At 48.1% G+C, this 16,080-nt stretch overlaps 1 protein-coding gene across 1 annotated transcript; it reads left to right on the plus strand.

Moving 5' to 3' along the window:
* The first annotated feature begins 6,438 nt into the window (after positions 1 to 6,438).
* On the plus strand, positions 6,439 to 15,577 carry FZD4 (frizzled class receptor 4). The gene is made up of 3 exons (XM_006755867.2): positions 6,439 to 6,448; positions 6,530 to 6,735; positions 9,133 to 15,577. Exons 1-3 carry the CDS (start codon positions 6,439 to 6,441, stop codon positions 10,459 to 10,461), a joined length of 1,545 nt encoding a protein of 514 aa, XP_006755930.2. The 3' UTR covers positions 10,462 to 15,577.
* Positions 15,578 to 16,080: the final 503 nt, after the last annotated feature.

A 16,080-nucleotide genomic window follows, 5' to 3' on the forward strand; every position in this document is an offset into this window, starting at 1 on the left:
TGATTTTTTTTACAGAGAGGAAGGGAGAGGAATAGAGAGTAAGAAACATCGATCAGCTGCCTCCTGCACACCCCCTATTGGGGATGTGCCCACAACCAAGGTACATGCCCTTGACCAGAATTGAACCTGGGACCCTTCAGTCTGTAGGCTGACGCTCTATCCACTGAGCCAAATCGGTTAGGGCCCTAGGATGATTTTTTTTTAAAAAAATTGTATTGCTTTTGTTTTTCCTGTAGAGAGTTACTATGGTGGGGCTTAATTCTAAGAAGGAAGCAGAATTCTCTGATTTTCTTGCTGAAAAGACATTGTAATCAGTTAACACCCTTTCCCTGGGGCTCACTGTGTCCCTTCTGCCAAGGCGGCAGCATCATATAATAAGTACTGATCTTCGAAGCCAGAAGGCCTGGTTTCTAGTCTTGCTTCGTGTCTAGCTCACATTGTCAAAGTGTACAGTCAACATTTCCTTTTCTCTCAATACCCACATTTATCTGCAAATGAGGTGATGAGGTAGACTCCTTGGTCTCTAAGACTATTTTTCAGTTCTGACATCCCCTGAGCCATATAACTCCCACCGCTCCAGCCTCGTGGGGATGCTATAATTCAGAATTCATTAGTAGGGATGCTTTGGCTTATTCCTCAAGGGAGGCTACGGCAGTCACAGAAGCAAACATTAGAAAGTCATCTGACACAGCTTTTCTGAAATACAATGTTTGGGCACGGAGGAAGGAGGAATGGAATGGCTGAGGTAGAGGAGGGATTGGCAAGTGGGGCAGGTCTAGTCATTCTTAGCATGAGAGTGGTAATGTGTGGTGGTGTTACTGAGTAAGAGAAAGGGCCTGGTTAGACAGAACAATCTATGACCTAACTCCCTGTATATGCATCTGAAACCTCAGGTATGATAAATGGGTCTGCTGCTATTTAGCATAACCTGGTTCACACAGCAATCCTCGTTTCCCGGGTAAGGAGGTAGAAGGAAGACATTGTGATACGGTGGAAAGAGTCCTGGAGGCAAGGAAAAGAATATCTAGTTCTAACCCTGTCTTAGATAAGTCATCTCCACCCTCTGGGTCTTGGCTTTTGAGTGAGGTTCTGTAATAATGATCTGGAAGGTTCTTTCCCAGTCTCTGGTAGTCTAACAGATGCTATCAGCTGCTTGTTTCTTTGCATGTATCTGAAAATTGTTTTTCTTAAAATGTGCCCTTTCTTCTCATTTTAGAATAGAAATGAAACCCTAGTATGGATTCTTGAAGGCTAAAGAGATAAAAGAAAAAAACTAAGGTAGAGAGGCTTAAAATTTAGTCAAATAGTCAAATTCTCGAAACTGAAAATTTGAGAGCTACTGAGGAAAGATCACATAAAAATGCAGGCATTTGGAAATTCTCAGGAAGTGATAAATGAGTCATCCTTAATGTCTGTCCCAATTGGGGGAGCAATTTAGTTACCTTAGCAGTGCATACTATACGGACTCAGTAAATACATAGCTGTTAACTGATTAACTTTAATGACTAAGCAAGGAACTAGCTGGTTAGCACAGATTCCAGCTCCAATACCCTATAAGGCACTTCATACCAAGAGAACACCGTGGAGGCAATGGAGCCAGCTACACTAGGATGCATACTGGTCAAAAGCATAAGCTGAGGAGTCAAGTGGACCTGTGTTGAAATATCAACTCTGCCATTTACTGTGGGACCTGAGGCAAGTTTCTTAATCTCTCTGAGACTCTGTGTCCTCAACTGCAGGGAGAACAACAGCAGGTACTATGTAAGTTTGTTCATTTAACAAATATTTATTGAGCACTTCCTAGGCACCAGGTATATGTTAGTGAGGAAGATTGCTAAGACCCTATTCTTGTGAAGATTCTTTTCAGGTGAGAGAAAGAGAAAATTATATAAGCAAGTAAATCACCAAGCCAGTTACAGACATCAGTGAGTGCCATCTATCTATACTAATTAGACCAAACAACTCCAGACGACCTTCTGGACGTCCTTTTGGACAAAGCCATGGTGGTGGGACCAAGGCAGAGTCTGTTAGGGGCAATCAGGCTGGCAGGGGAGAGCAATTAGGGGAATCAGACTGGCAGGGCAGAGCAGTTAGGATGATCAGGCTGGCAGGGGAAAGCAGCTAGGGGGATCAGGCCAGTAGGCAGGTGAGTGATTAGGAGCCAGCAGTCCCAGATTGTGAGAGGGATGTCCCCAATTGGAGAGGGTGCAGGCTGGGCTGAAGGGACCCCCGCCCCCATGCACGAATTTCATGCACCAGGCCACTAGTATGTATATAATATATAAAAGCCTAAGCGACCATTACAACCAAATGACTAGAATGACTGGAACAACTGGGACAATGATGCACAGTGACCACCAGGGGCAGACACTCAATGCAGAATCTGCACCCTCATGGTCAGTGCGCTCCCACAGTCAACCTCCTGGGGTTCCTCCCCGTGGCTCGCTGGCCCTCCAATAGGCCTCGATTGCTGGCCAGGCCGAGGGACCCCACCCGTGCATGAATTTGTGCACTGGGCCTCTAGTGAAGAAAATAAAGCAGTGCTAAGGAGTGAGTGATGAAGGGAGGCTGAAACATGAGTTCAGGGAAGACCTCTCAGTGACATGTCCACAGTAACCCATCACTAAACATTGGCTAGTGGCTTGACTGATAAATATTGAAATGAAATGAAGTTGTGGATGTGTTTGCATTATTTTTTGCCCTCTGCAAATGTTCATGGTTACTCACCTATATATTAAACCATCACCACCAACAGATAGAATGCCTTATGTACTGTCCTATGCTTGGTAGGAGGAACAGGGCTCTGATTCCTTGACATGCAATAGCTCCTTGGTGACTGGATTCTTCTCTGCTGGCTAGTGGTGCAATAGATAAGAAGGTTTGGCTCTGCCCTTCAGGAGCTGTTATTTAACCTCTTGGGGACCTCTGATTCTTCCACTTTAAGCAAGATTCTGGTTAGGGTTAGGTTAGGGTTAGGGTTGGGGTTAGGGTTAGGGTTAGGGTTAGGGTAGGGTTAGGGTTAGGGTTAGGGTTAGGGTAGGGTTAGGGTTAGGGTTAGGGTTAGGGTTAGGGTTAGGGTTCCGCCTTACCCAGTATGCACGTTCTTATTTTATAGCTAGTTTGGGTACCAGAGAAGATGTAGCACCTTGACTATCTATAAACGAATAGGATGTGGCATGACTTCCCCCTATGCTCCTGTTTTCCACAGTGAATTGCCAATCCTATGAGGCAATGAATTTCCCCCTCAAAAACTAAACAGGTTGATAATGAACCACTTTCTTGCATTTTCCATCAAGACAGCTCTTTTTGAGTTCTAAATGTTCTGTCCAGATTCAAAGAAGCTGGTTTCTTCGTGAGTGGTTGGAATAAGACTTTTCTTGGAAGCTACTGAATATGGATTAGTTTGATTGTTTCGCAGAAAATGAAAAGCAGGCTCTGGAGTGACTACTTCAGCACTTAATTGGGTTAGCAAAAAACTGCAAATGAGAGGTTTTCCTTACGAAGGAAAGGATGTTTACACCCCCCCACGCCACCCCCCCTAGGTGGTGGATTTTAACCTAAACGCTAGTCTTTAAACGCAGCCTTTAATTTAGGAACCATTACAAGAATCTATTAGAGCAGAAAATGTCAGGTTGAAAAATTAACACATCACAGGAGTTAATTAGAACCCGGCCTCTCATTAGATGCAAATGGAGAGCCCTCCAACTGCCCCCCAGCCCCCCAAAGTCATGTTTGTTGCATCTCCAAAGTGTGCTGCATGTGTCTTTACGACTGAGAGTGGCCAGAGGGAGCTGCCCAGGCACTCAGGCCAGAGCCACTAGGGGCCCATGGCCTGCCCTCTAGGTTAATGGAAGGTCCTATTCATGTGTCCCTAACTTCTGCTTCTCTCCTAAATGCTTTGCATGTCACAGGGTGGATAGCCCTCTGCCTGGAAGTGTTTTCTGCAACAAAGACAAACATGCCATGCCTGTCACCAGGAGCAGACGGGCGGCTGTGTAAACCACTCTGTGAGAGGGAGGCTGAGGGGCTCCAGGCCATTCAGACTTAGCTCTAAGTTGTGGTCTTTGTTTTCTTTCCACATTCAGACTGAAATGTGATTCCCCTGGCTTTCTTTTTTGGAAAATACCTGCGATGAGTTCCATGCAGGGAAAGAAAAGCTGTTGACAGGAAAAGCTTCTGACAGGGGATGGCCTTCTTCTTCGAGTGTTCTGAAAGGAGACAGTTGCTTCAAGCAAGACGAGGCAGGGATGCCAGGGCCAGGTACAAGAGGCCCAGAACATAAAAGGGTCACCTCTAACTATAGAGAAGACTGTGTCCACAGTTTCCTCTGTGAGAGCAGCACCAGGCATTCAGAAGCTTTAACCCTACTGCTGAGTACGTCCATCTCCAGCTGGGAAATTTTCTGGAGAAATGACCCTGTTCCCCATCTCTGAAAGGCCTCTTTTGGGCCCTGGCTTGACTGATCTTTCATTTTCTATCACTTTGGTTCTAGCCTACGTTTCTTCATCTCTTTCGGAGGCTAACAGAGTCTCCTTCCCCAGGAGATGATGATGATGATGATGATGATGATGATGATGGCTGGAGACAGTTGCAGCTTCTATGTGTACAACACAGTTCCAGTACAGAGCCAAACACCAAAAATGTTGATTCCATTCTTTCCTCTAGCCAAGGAAATAGTTGCCAATATGAGAAAAGAAAACTAAAAATACAGAACAGAATATGAGCACTAGTAGCACAGACATCCTTCCAACTTATATCCAGGCTCTGCCATATGCCCCACTTAGCTGATGTGGGAGGACACACACACACACACACACACACACACACACACACACACACACACACGCCGGTAGCGTCCTGTCAACAACCCCAGGAAAACAGTGGCATGTCTCAGAAAAAGAGAAGAAAGCTCTTCACCCAGATCCTCAGACCTGGGCTGCTGGAGATGTCTTTGGCAAGGTGCTGGGAAGCAGGAGGCTGTCCCACATCAGTAACTAAGATATTCGGCACTTACTAGACACTGCGCCAGACGAAGAGCTAAATGCCTTACAGGTATTACCTCATTTAACTCCTAGAACAACTGTGTGATGTAGACATGAGCTTCCCACTTCACGGATGGCCAGAGGCTGAGACTCACAGTAACTTGACCACAGTAAAGCAACAAGTACATGGTTGAGGAATCCACCTGCTGAGGGTTTCCCTGGCCCACGTGGAAACCTGAGAGGGGCAACTAGCCCACAGCTCTGGGGAGGGGGCTGCAGGTGGGGGTAAGGGCTGAGAATGAGAGAGGGGTTAAGTTGGATTGAAACCAGGTCGTATGGTCCCCAGATCCCCAGAACCCTACTCAGAAGCAGCATAAGTTAGAAAGAGATACAGGCTGCAGGCAAGGATGCCTGGGACTCAGGAAGAGGGGAGCCCTGTAGCTGTGCGCCTTCTGGCCCATCTCCCTCCCCCACACGCCCCCCTTTTCTTCTCTAGAGCAGGTCGAGCCTCTCCTCTCCCGCCCTCTCTCCCTCCCAACCTTATTTAGAAACCGTGTCCCCGAGACAGGAAGGGCGGCGGGCCGAGAAGCACGGAGCTTCCCGGCTTCATTTCCTTTCGAATCCCCCTGTGGAATTTCATTTCATGCGGCGAGGAAATCGGAGCGCGAGACCCTCGGCCGCTCGGCGGCTCCGGGGCGCCTCCCCCACTCGCGGCTGGAAGCAGGAGCTCCCCGGCGCAGGTCGGCCGAGCCTGGGGGCGGGGAGAGGGGGCCGGGCTCCCACCCGAGCAAGTGGGGAGTGGAAAGAGCTGCGCGCGGGCTGTACCAGGCACCGTGCTAAGCGTTTTTACGCCTGATCGCTGATCCTCCCGCGTCTCTTTAAGGAAGACGAGAACGGCGCCGAGAGGTTGTGCAATTTGCTCAAGGTCACACAGCCGGGATTTAAAGCCGCAATCTCCGTAAATCCACCTCCCGTGTTCTTTGTATAGGTTTCCCTGCCTGACGGGGAGGTGGCCGGGGACCGAGGTGACAGCTGGAAAAGGAAAGGAACGGGAGCCCACCCATTCTGGGAGCACTTCTCACCTGGGAGAGTGGGGGGGCGGCTGTCCCGGCCGGAGTGACCCGGCTCCATCCCTGCCTCGCCCCCGAACCCGGCTAAACGGGTGGGAGGAAAGTGAGAGCCGGGGAGCGGGGCGGGAGACTCTTTGGTGCATGGGCCAAAGCTCTAACTAGTGAGCAACACTGGCCAGGGCAAATTCTATGTATCTTTAATCTACGGTGTTTTATGCAAATAGCATTTTCTCAAATGTCAGACACGACCCGTGTATATGCTAAGTAAACTTCAGCCTCCTATTGAAAACACACACAAACCCTGCTGACAGCAGTCTGATCTGAACAAGGAACAGTGATCACCGGCCAGGTAGGGCTGGGGACGGCAGAGGGGCGGGTGGGAAAGGATGGATGTGAGTGCGTTAAGGGGGTCTCTTGCGAGGCAGAGACATGATGCTTGAGCTGAGAGCAGGAGCGTTTCCTGGGTCCCCTGGCTAGTGCTGCTGCTTTTGGGGCCGGCTTGGGGCTTCGGGGACGAGGAGGAGCGGCGCTGCGACCCCATCCGCATCTCCATGTGCCAGAACCTGGGCTACAACGTGACCAAGATGCCCAACCTGGTGGGGCACGAGCTGCAGACGGACGCCGAGCTGCAGCTGACAACTTTCACGCCGCTCATCCAGTACGGCTGCTCCAGCCAGCTGCAGGTGGGCGCCCCCACCCCACCCCCACCCCCATCCCCCGCGAGACCCTTGGGGCAGGGACGCCCCAAACTAACTCGGTGGAACCCTTACCAAGTTGAGCCCCCCTGCCCGCTTTCTAGGCTGAAGGGTATAATCCTGAAAAAGTGATTTCCATCCCCACCCCCACTTGTCTGTCCCTTCTCAGGGACTGGAAGCCAAAACGTTGTGTAAGTCATCTGGCCTGCGAAAGAACCCACTCTTACACCCCGCCCTTCCGCTTCTCTCCCCTGCCCACCGTGTCTGGCCAAGCCCCTAACCCCAGTGGAGCTGAGGGTTATCTTTGCCAAGGATTCTGGCCGCCGCCGCTCAGTGGGCGAGTCCCCGGCGGGGCAGCCAGCTGCAGCTAAGACTTGGAAGGAGAGATAAGGAGCTGGGAACTTCTCCCTCACCGACCTCATTTCTCCCCCATATTTCTGGGTGGTTTGTTCAATGAAACACCACTGCCCCGTTTTCTGCGGAGTGGCCCCTAAGCGTGTAGCCCCCCTGATTGTAGAGGTCATGCAGGAAGGAATGGTTGCGTTGGCTTGAGTTTATTCTTATGCTCAGGGTTGAAGGCAGGTTTAGTACTTGGAGGGGGAGAAAACACAGTTTGGGAGAAAGGTAGTTTGTATATTAGAAGAAGGTAGCTTGCATATTGGGAGGTTGCGGTTGTTGTTTGCAGTCATTACACATGTTTTAAGCTTATGTAATGATACAGAAAACGTGCATCCTACAATTGTAAGTGAAGAAAGAATTTGCCTATACAAAGTGATGACAATCTTATAAAAACAACACCCCCCAAAAGCAACAACACCCAATTCATTGGAAAAGAAAAAGGATTGAAAGGACATTTTTAAAAAGTGTTCACACTTGTGTTTTGTTTGACGAAACTATGAGTGATTTTTTTTTTCTTTTGAATTTTAGAAAAGGGAGAGATTGGTGAAAATAGGGGATCGTTGTCCAGGCTAGCTAAAAGCTTTAGAAATCAGTGGTTCTGGTTATAACTTCTGAGAGATAAGAGACAAGCAGGCAGCTTACTTACTAGGGTGCATGCTTTTATATGGGTCATTTTAAAAGTTAGATTGTGGTTTCAGAAAGATGGCTGGGATTAGACCGTTGCTGGTGAAGTGTCCCCGTGGAAGTTCCAGACCTTCAGAACTAGGTTATAAAAGCTTAAGAAATGGCCCGCTAGCCCTCGGTTTGGAAACAGCACATATCCTGACATCAGTGGCAATTTTTTTGTTGGAGAAACGGCTTTTCCAGGGATATATATTTTTAATTGCATGTATCCTGGGGCGGCAGCCAAGCTGTTTTGAAGGACAGGACTGGATCCCTTTACATGCTGGAAAATAGTAACTTGTAACTCTAGACTTCATAGACAACATCTGTAAGGAGCCAAGCAGGCTGTTTATCAATGCTGGAGGAATTGAGGACAGCAACTGCACTCTCCCCTGCTGGTACTGCAGCGTCAGGGACGTAACATTTATATTTTCCTATTGTGCTTCATTATTATTCAAAGTGGAAACCTGGCCAAACAAACCCTTGGGGACCAGAGACCTCAACCTGCATCCCATCCTGCATCCCATCCTTGGGTCTAGATAGTAGCGTAATTAGGATACTTTCTGTTTCGATATGAACAATAATTTTAAGGGATAAAGTACAGAAAAGAGAGAGTATTAACCGAAGAGGTGGGTCTCCTTTTTTTTAACCTTTATTTTTATGGTGATAAAGAAATGGGGATGAAAAATAAATCACCCAGCCCTTGCTGGTTTGGCTCAGTGGATAGAGCGTCGGCCTGCGGACTGAAGGGTCCTGGGTTCCATTCCTGTCAAGGGCACATGCCCAGGTTTCGGGCTCGATCCCCAGTGTGGGGCATACAGGAGGCAGCCGACCAACGATTCTCTCTCATCATTGATGTTTCTATCTCTCCCTCTCCCTTCCTCTCTGAAATCAATAAAAATATTTTTTTTTAAAAAAAAAGAAAAGGAAAATAAATCACCCATCACCAAAATGACTATCATTTGATTAGTCTGTTCAGCTCTTTCAAATAGTAGCTGAAAAGGGAGGGAGAACTCAACGTTAAGTCTTTTAAGACTTATTAAGCATTGGACAAAAGGGGATTATATAATTCATTTTACCCTTTTTATACCTGTATTTATTTATGTTGCCCTGGAAAGGATTACTAGAACCCAAAGAAGAAAAGTGTGTAGGGGATTACTAGACATCCTTGTCTGAGGTCAGCATGAATGGCCAGACTCCCTATAGGCAGGTTTAAAAGTAGTTGTGCGCTATGCCTGGAAGCATTCACAACTCAGCTTTGTGCAAACCTTTGGTCATACTTCCCAGTCACTGTTTTCTTTGCTCGTTTCATTACTTTTCCAGTTCTTCCTTTGTTCCGTGTATGTGCCAATGTGCACAGAGAAGATCAACATCCCCATCGGCCCGTGCGGCGGCATGTGTCTTTCTGTCAAGAGGCGCTGTGAACCTGTCCTGAAGGAGTTTGGATTTGCCTGGCCGGAGAGCCTGAACTGCAGCAAATTCCCACCCCAGAACGACCACAACCACATGTGCATGGAAGGGCCAGGGGACGAGGAGGTGCCATTACCCCACAAAAACTCCATCCAGCCTGGGGAAGAGTGCCATTCCGTGGGGACCAACTCCGATCAGTACATCTGGGTGAAAAGGAGCCTGAACTGCGTTCTCAAGTGCGGCTACGATGCTGGCTTATACAGCCGCTCAGCCAAGGAGTTCACCGACGTCTGGATGGCCGTGTGGGCCAGCCTGTGCTTCATCTCCACTGCCTTCACCGTGCTGACCTTCCTGATCGATTCTTCCAGGTTTTCCTACCCTGAGCGCCCCATCATCTTTCTCAGTATGTGCTATAATATTTATAGCATTGCTTATATTGTCAGGCTGACTGTAGGCCGGGAAAGGATATCCTGCGATTTTGAAGAGGCAGCAGAACCTGTTCTCATCCAAGAAGGACTTAAGAACACAGGATGTGCAATCATTTTCTTGCTGATGTACTTTTTTGGAATGGCCAGCTCCATCTGGTGGGTTATTCTGACACTCACTTGGTTTTTGGCAGCTGGACTCAAATGGGGTCACGAAGCCATTGAGATGCACAGCTCCTATTTCCACATCGCAGCCTGGGCCATCCCCGCGGTGAAGACCATTGTCATCTTGATTATGAGACTGGTGGATGCAGATGAACTCACGGGCCTGTGCTACGTTGGGAACCAAAACCTTGATGCCCTCACCGGCTTCGTGGTGGCTCCCCTGTTCACTTACCTGGTGATCGGAACTTTGTTCATTGCTGCAGGCTTGGTGGCCTTGTTCAAAATTCGGTCAAATCTTCAAAAGGATGGGACAAAGACCGACAAGTTGGAAAGGCTCATGGTCAAGATCGGGGTCTTCTCAGTCCTGTACACGGTTCCTGCAACCTGCGTGATTGCCTGCTATTTCTATGAAATCTCCAACTGGGCGCTTTTCCGCTATTCCGCAGATGACTCCAATATGGCCGTTGAAATGTTGAAAATTTTTATGTCTTTGCTGGTGGGCATCACTTCGGGCATGTGGATTTGGTCTGCCAAAACTCTTCACACATGGCAGAAGTGTTCCAACAGATTGGTGAACTCTGGGAAGGTAAAGAGAGAAAAAAGAGGGAATGGTTGGGTAAAGCCTGGGAAAGGCAATGAAACTGTGGTGTAAAGCTAGCCAGCCTCCACGCTTCCCAAATTTTGATGGGGAAATGCCAGCATTTCGGTGCAAATGCTACTAAAAGTTTCATGCAGTGAATCTCAGTTTAAACAAACTAGCCACCCTAAGGTGACCCCCTTCACTCACTACCTTCTCCCTCTCACCCCAGCATCATAAAACTAATGATTTTGCTGCAGACTTTGGAATAATCCAAAATGGAAAAGCCAGTTAGAGGCTCTCAAAGCTGTGAAAAATCATAACATTGATCACTTTAGCAGGTCGCAACTTGGAGCGTGGAGGTCCTGCCTAGATTCCAGCGATGCTGCTTTTCCCTGAGGGGTGGGATTTGAGCTGTGAGTAGGTAACTTGCAGGGAGAAAGATTAACTTTTTTTTTTAACTCTTTAAAATTTAAAATACTAACTGGGTCTTTCAGATAGCAAAGCAATCTATAAACACTGGAAATGCCGGGTTCAGAGACGTGTTACAAGAGTTTTATAGTTTGGCTGATCTAACATAAACATTTTCTGTGGTGCATTGTCTGCTGTTTAGAACTTGAGGATTGCTCTCCCAAGAGGTGGTGTCAGAATCTTTCAGTGCCTTTGTCATAAAACAGAATTGTTTGAACAAACAAAAGTACTGTACAAACACACATAAGGTATCCAGTGGATTTTTCTTCTCTCTCTTCTTAAATTTCAACATGTCTGTTTGAGGCTGCTGCTGTTTTTGTGTTGTTGGGTGTTTTTTTTTTCATTTTACATTCATAACTCAAAATAGGCATTTTTATAGGAATTTTTGCACTGCAGCGTGCCTAATGAGGGGGGACGGAAGGGTGATTCACTTTCTGACAATCACTTAATTCAGAGGAAAATGAGATTTACCAAGTCGACTTACCTTACCGACCCCAGAGACCTATTGCATTGAGCAATGGGGATTTAATATATTTTACTTTGTGTGATTGCATCTATGCAGACGCCAGTCTGGAAGAGCTAAAATGTTAAATTTCTTGGCAACTTTGCATTCACACAGATTAAACTGTGTAATTTGTGTGTGTCAATTACAATTAAAAGCACATTCTTGGACCATGACATAATAGTATACTGAACTGACTTTCAAACTGTGGTCAACTTGCATTCTCGGAATGATAGTGCCTTTTTTTTTTTTTCCTTTTAGCATAAGAATGTTATCAGAAAAGTCTGGTCTACCTGCCACAATGGGGACTTTTTCAGTGTTGTAGAGGGGACTAAGGACAGCTAATCCAACGACTTGGTGTATAATTGTTTCCCAGTAATTGGCAAAGGCTCCTTATAAGATTTCATTGGAGGCAGCGTGGCCTGGAGTATTTATATGGTGCCTAATGAATCTCCAGAATGCCAGCCAGCAGCTGATTGGTTTGTAGCGAATAAAGTGTAGACCCTATGAAATGAACTGCAAACTCTAACAGCACAGGTCTTAATTGCCTTTTGCGGAGGTATCCAGAGCTTTTAAAATTTATGCTTTATGTTCCTTACAAGGGGGTACCCCCTAGCAGCCTCTCCAAAGTTGCAATTCTTTTAAAATTGTAACTGGCCTTTCTCTTAACCGGCCTTAGGCCCTCTAATCACCAGATCTCCGGGACAAATTGTTGACACTGTCGCAGGTTGCTCTCCTTGTAACTCTTACCTGTCTGCTTCAGCGACTACTTTGCAATGACTCCTTTATTTATTTATTCATGCCCCACTTTAAAAAAAAAAAAAAAACAGGTAGGAAAGCTCTTTTATCACTTGTTTTTTAATGGAAAAACTTCTCCAGGGACTCACAATTCCAAGTAGGTAGGCAAATTCTGGAAATAAGCATGGCTTTCTGTTTGTTGGAGCTTTATGCCCTTGGTTCAACATGTTCCTTCCTTCTCTCCCCTGCTTTTGTGTGGTTCTTGCACAGTCCGAGATGAATTTGCATATAAAGACCTGTTGCAGGTTCTGGAAGGGAAAGCCTTGAGGTTTTGGAGACAGGCACTAAGTAGGCACGGGAGGGTGTGTGTCACGGGTTGGGGGGGGGGGGGGGGGGGACAGCCTGAGCACCTTGGCTGGCCTCCGGGGTCAGGCTTCAGGAGCATGAGAAAGGGTCCTTGGGAGGACCGGTTGAACTCCATCTGAGACCACATGGCCTATGAAATGTACAATGTGAACTCCCTGGCTGCTTGCAGACAGTTCCCATAGCTGGCCAGGGCCCTGGAGCCTGCACCCAGGGCAGAGCCTGCCCTTACTCACGCTCTGCTCTGGTGTCTTGGGACTTGTTTGGAGCCTCTGGCCCAGGCCAGGGAAGGACCGTGCAGCCGGGCACTGGCCTTGCTGTTAGCATGCTGGGGGCTGTCATGCAATTTTCTTTGTCATGTGTTGGCGATGGTGTAACCAAGGCAGCACCTAGCAGAGGGCGCAGAGTAGGTGCTCAATATTTGTGAATGATGCCATAATAATAATGACACAAGAGTACATGAGTGAACCTGGACACTGAGTTCTGTGCCTTGACAACTTGTCTCTCCAGCAAAGCTCTTGCCTCCTGGGGGGCAGTGTACTTGATCAGAAGTGGCTGTGGATGCAGCCGGGTTACTGGCCTTGGCAACGTCACAGGGTGATGGGCCTTTCCTTTCACACTCATGGAGAGTGTTCATGGTTTCAGGAAAGGAGCTTGTGGCTAAGGCGTCAGTTACCAATGACCCTGAAGTGATTCCATCCCCTCTTACATTGGTTTTGTCTAAAAAGAAAAGAAAAAAAAGGTCGATGATTAGCACATTGCTTGAGCACCAACTGTGTGTAAGGCCCTGTGGCAGGCACTGTAGGCGATGTCCTGGAGGGTAAGCTCTGCTCTCACTGTCCTAGACCAGGATGCTTCTGGGTCTGCTGAACTTCGCCATTGGTTTTGGGAAGGTGTGAGTGTGTCTGAATTGCCATCTCTTTCACTGTCTTCATCCCCTAAACCTCCTCCTGGGTCTTTCTCTCTTTGACGCATCTCTGGTCCCTTCCCAGAATTCCCTGCAAATCAATGACAGGGCTCTGACAGGAAGCATCCACTGTTTCATAGCGTTTTCGTGGAAATCCCAAGGAACACTATGAAATCGGCGGTGAGCACGTGAGCACCCACATCTAATGTGGCTCTGGGTGGAGGCAGTTCAGGGCCTGGGGTGTTCCATGCAGCTTGCACAGGAAATTTGCGGACAGTGTCTTGCTAGGAAAAAGGTTAGGGCTGTTGTTGTTTTCTCTGGAGTCTAGAATAAGTAGGTATACTTGTAGCTTCTTACACATGCCTTGGTCTCTGGAGATTTTACTCAGCAGAGCCTAAGGCACCTGTCCAGCCTCCTCTCTGACAAACTCCTTTCTCCTCCTTCATTAAGGCCGGGTCTCAGGGCAGAGAGACGTGGGATAGGGTGGAACTGGCCAGAACCATCTGGTTGAGCTACTTGGTTGATTCATATCCTTTTTCCTCTATGAAGACCTGTTTCCTGCTCTCTGAGGCTGCTTCTGAGCTGGCAGCTTGCTCAGGGGCCTGAAACCTGAGAAGGGGTGACACGTTTCTCCTGAGATGCTCTCTGACTTTCCTCTCCCGGGTCACTCCCTCACCTGCACCCCCAAACCCAGGGTGTGGGAAACTTCTGTATCCAGCTCTGAGCTGTGACTTCGCCAGCATCCCCAGCTCTGTCCTCTCTGCCCCCACTCTGCCTCCTGGCCACTGAATTCAGTGCTTCCTCTGTTGGGAGCTATGCTGGGACCTGAGGTCGAAAAGAGGAACTCAGCCCCGGGGGGCACTCAGTGGAGAGGGAGTTCACCAGGATGGTGCAAGCTTTGGATTCTGGTGAGGTGACCTCAGCAGCAAGTAGGGAAGAGAGACACAGAGCACAGACTTTCGAAACACCCCCCTCTCTTCCCACTGAATCAGTCTTCATCCTGAATTTCAATCTGCGATGGAGGAGATTGAGGGAGGGTTGCTGTTTCAGCCAATGATGTTGAGTCACTGGACTCTGACAGTTCATTTTGCTCCTTTATTGTATTTGGGTTCAGAGTCCCCAGCTGGGTTTGTATCATGTCTGGCAAAGGACCCAGGTTATCGTTTTTCTTCTGGGCCTACTTCACGGTTCTTGGAAACTCGTAGGAGAGCATTTTGCTCCGACCTAGGATCAGATACCAGAGGCTTAAATAATGTATTTTGCTTCACTGTGGTCTGGCCAGAGCTTTCTGCTGCTGCCTCTTGCCTTGCCCATGGGCAGTAATGGCTCGCGGGACATTACCAGGAGGAAGGTGGACCCCGATGCCCCCCAGCACGCCTTTTCCAAGCCCCATTGCCCTAGAGTAGCTTGTTTCTGTTTCTGGTTTATCTGTTTCCCTTCTTCTTTGCACCAGCAAATTCTCAGTATTCACCCAGGCGATTGGTAGTGGACCTGTTTGGGGACCTGTGTGAGCCTTGCCCTTCCAGCTTTTGTAGCTCCCCGATCCCCTGTGATATTCAGTACATGACCACTGTCATCCCAGAAGGCTCCTGAGAAGAGGGGCAAGAGCAAGGGCAGCTGTGCCCCGTGATGGCTGGGCCCATCTGGTCTCCCAGGTGTGCACCGTTCCCGCCCTGCTGATGGGCCCCGGCCCGGACTCAGCTGTGGGCTTTGACTGGAGCGGGCCTGCTTTCTGGGTCTCTCACCATGGGGCATCTTGGTGGTTCTGAATTTTTTTCTACCTCACAGAAATGTAAGACTTTAAAAGGTCTGAGGATGAACCCCCTTGAGCCCATTGTAGGAAGGGTGGAATAAATACCAGCTGGATCTGTGAAAAAATGAATGGGACTCCACCTGCTCACGCCACAGTGAAGCTAGTGCTCCGCGGCCCATTCCCCAGAGCCCCGTGCCTCCGTGCAGCTCCAACCACCTCGAGGCCAACCTGGAAACTTTCAGATGTTCGACATACAGGTACCAGGCAAACCCGGCTACACCTGCCCTGAATGCATCGCTGACCGTCGAAGGAAATGGACCCCGCTTTTAAGGATGTACAAACGTGTGTCTGCATTGATGTCTGTACTGTAAATTTCTAATTTATCGCTGTACAAAATAAATAAATAAACTTTGCTATTTAATTTTTGTATTAAAGGAAAATAAACTTTTGTTTATTACCTCGTGTGTGATCGGCCTATTCCTGAATGTGTGTGAGATCCCTGGGAAGCACACGCACCCAGCACTGAGAAATGGAGAGTTCCGTTTGCAGGGCCGATGGAGAGCTTCTCTCTGAGAGCCTCTTTGTTTCATTTTGCTGGGGCTGTTATTCCCCTCTGGGATTTCCTCTGGGTCAGCAAACCCCCAAGGTCCAAGGTTAATAGCATTTGTCACGACTGTGCGCCTCACTAACACCCAGGTGATCACATGATGCTTTGGACAGAACTATGGTTCTCAGGCTGTCATTGCATGGCACCTCTTCTTGGCACTTCCCGTATGTGTGGAGGTTTTTATATACCTTCCAAGTCCCTTTGGCTCAATCTGCTGGCCTGACAGTGTTTCCCTACCACTGCTAGAGCTTCAGGCCTCTTGAAAGGGGCTTTTTTTTTTGACTGCAGAATTTTATTTCTGGCTATACAATGGTTCTATTTTGTGTAGCGGACATGGGAGTATGTATGTCTCA

This window comes from Myotis davidii, unplaced genomic scaffold (assembly GCF_000327345.1).
Source record: "Myotis davidii unplaced genomic scaffold, ASM32734v1 scaffold430, whole genome shotgun sequence".
Classification (NCBI taxonomy): Eukaryota; Metazoa; Chordata; class Mammalia; order Chiroptera; family Vespertilionidae; genus Myotis; species Myotis davidii.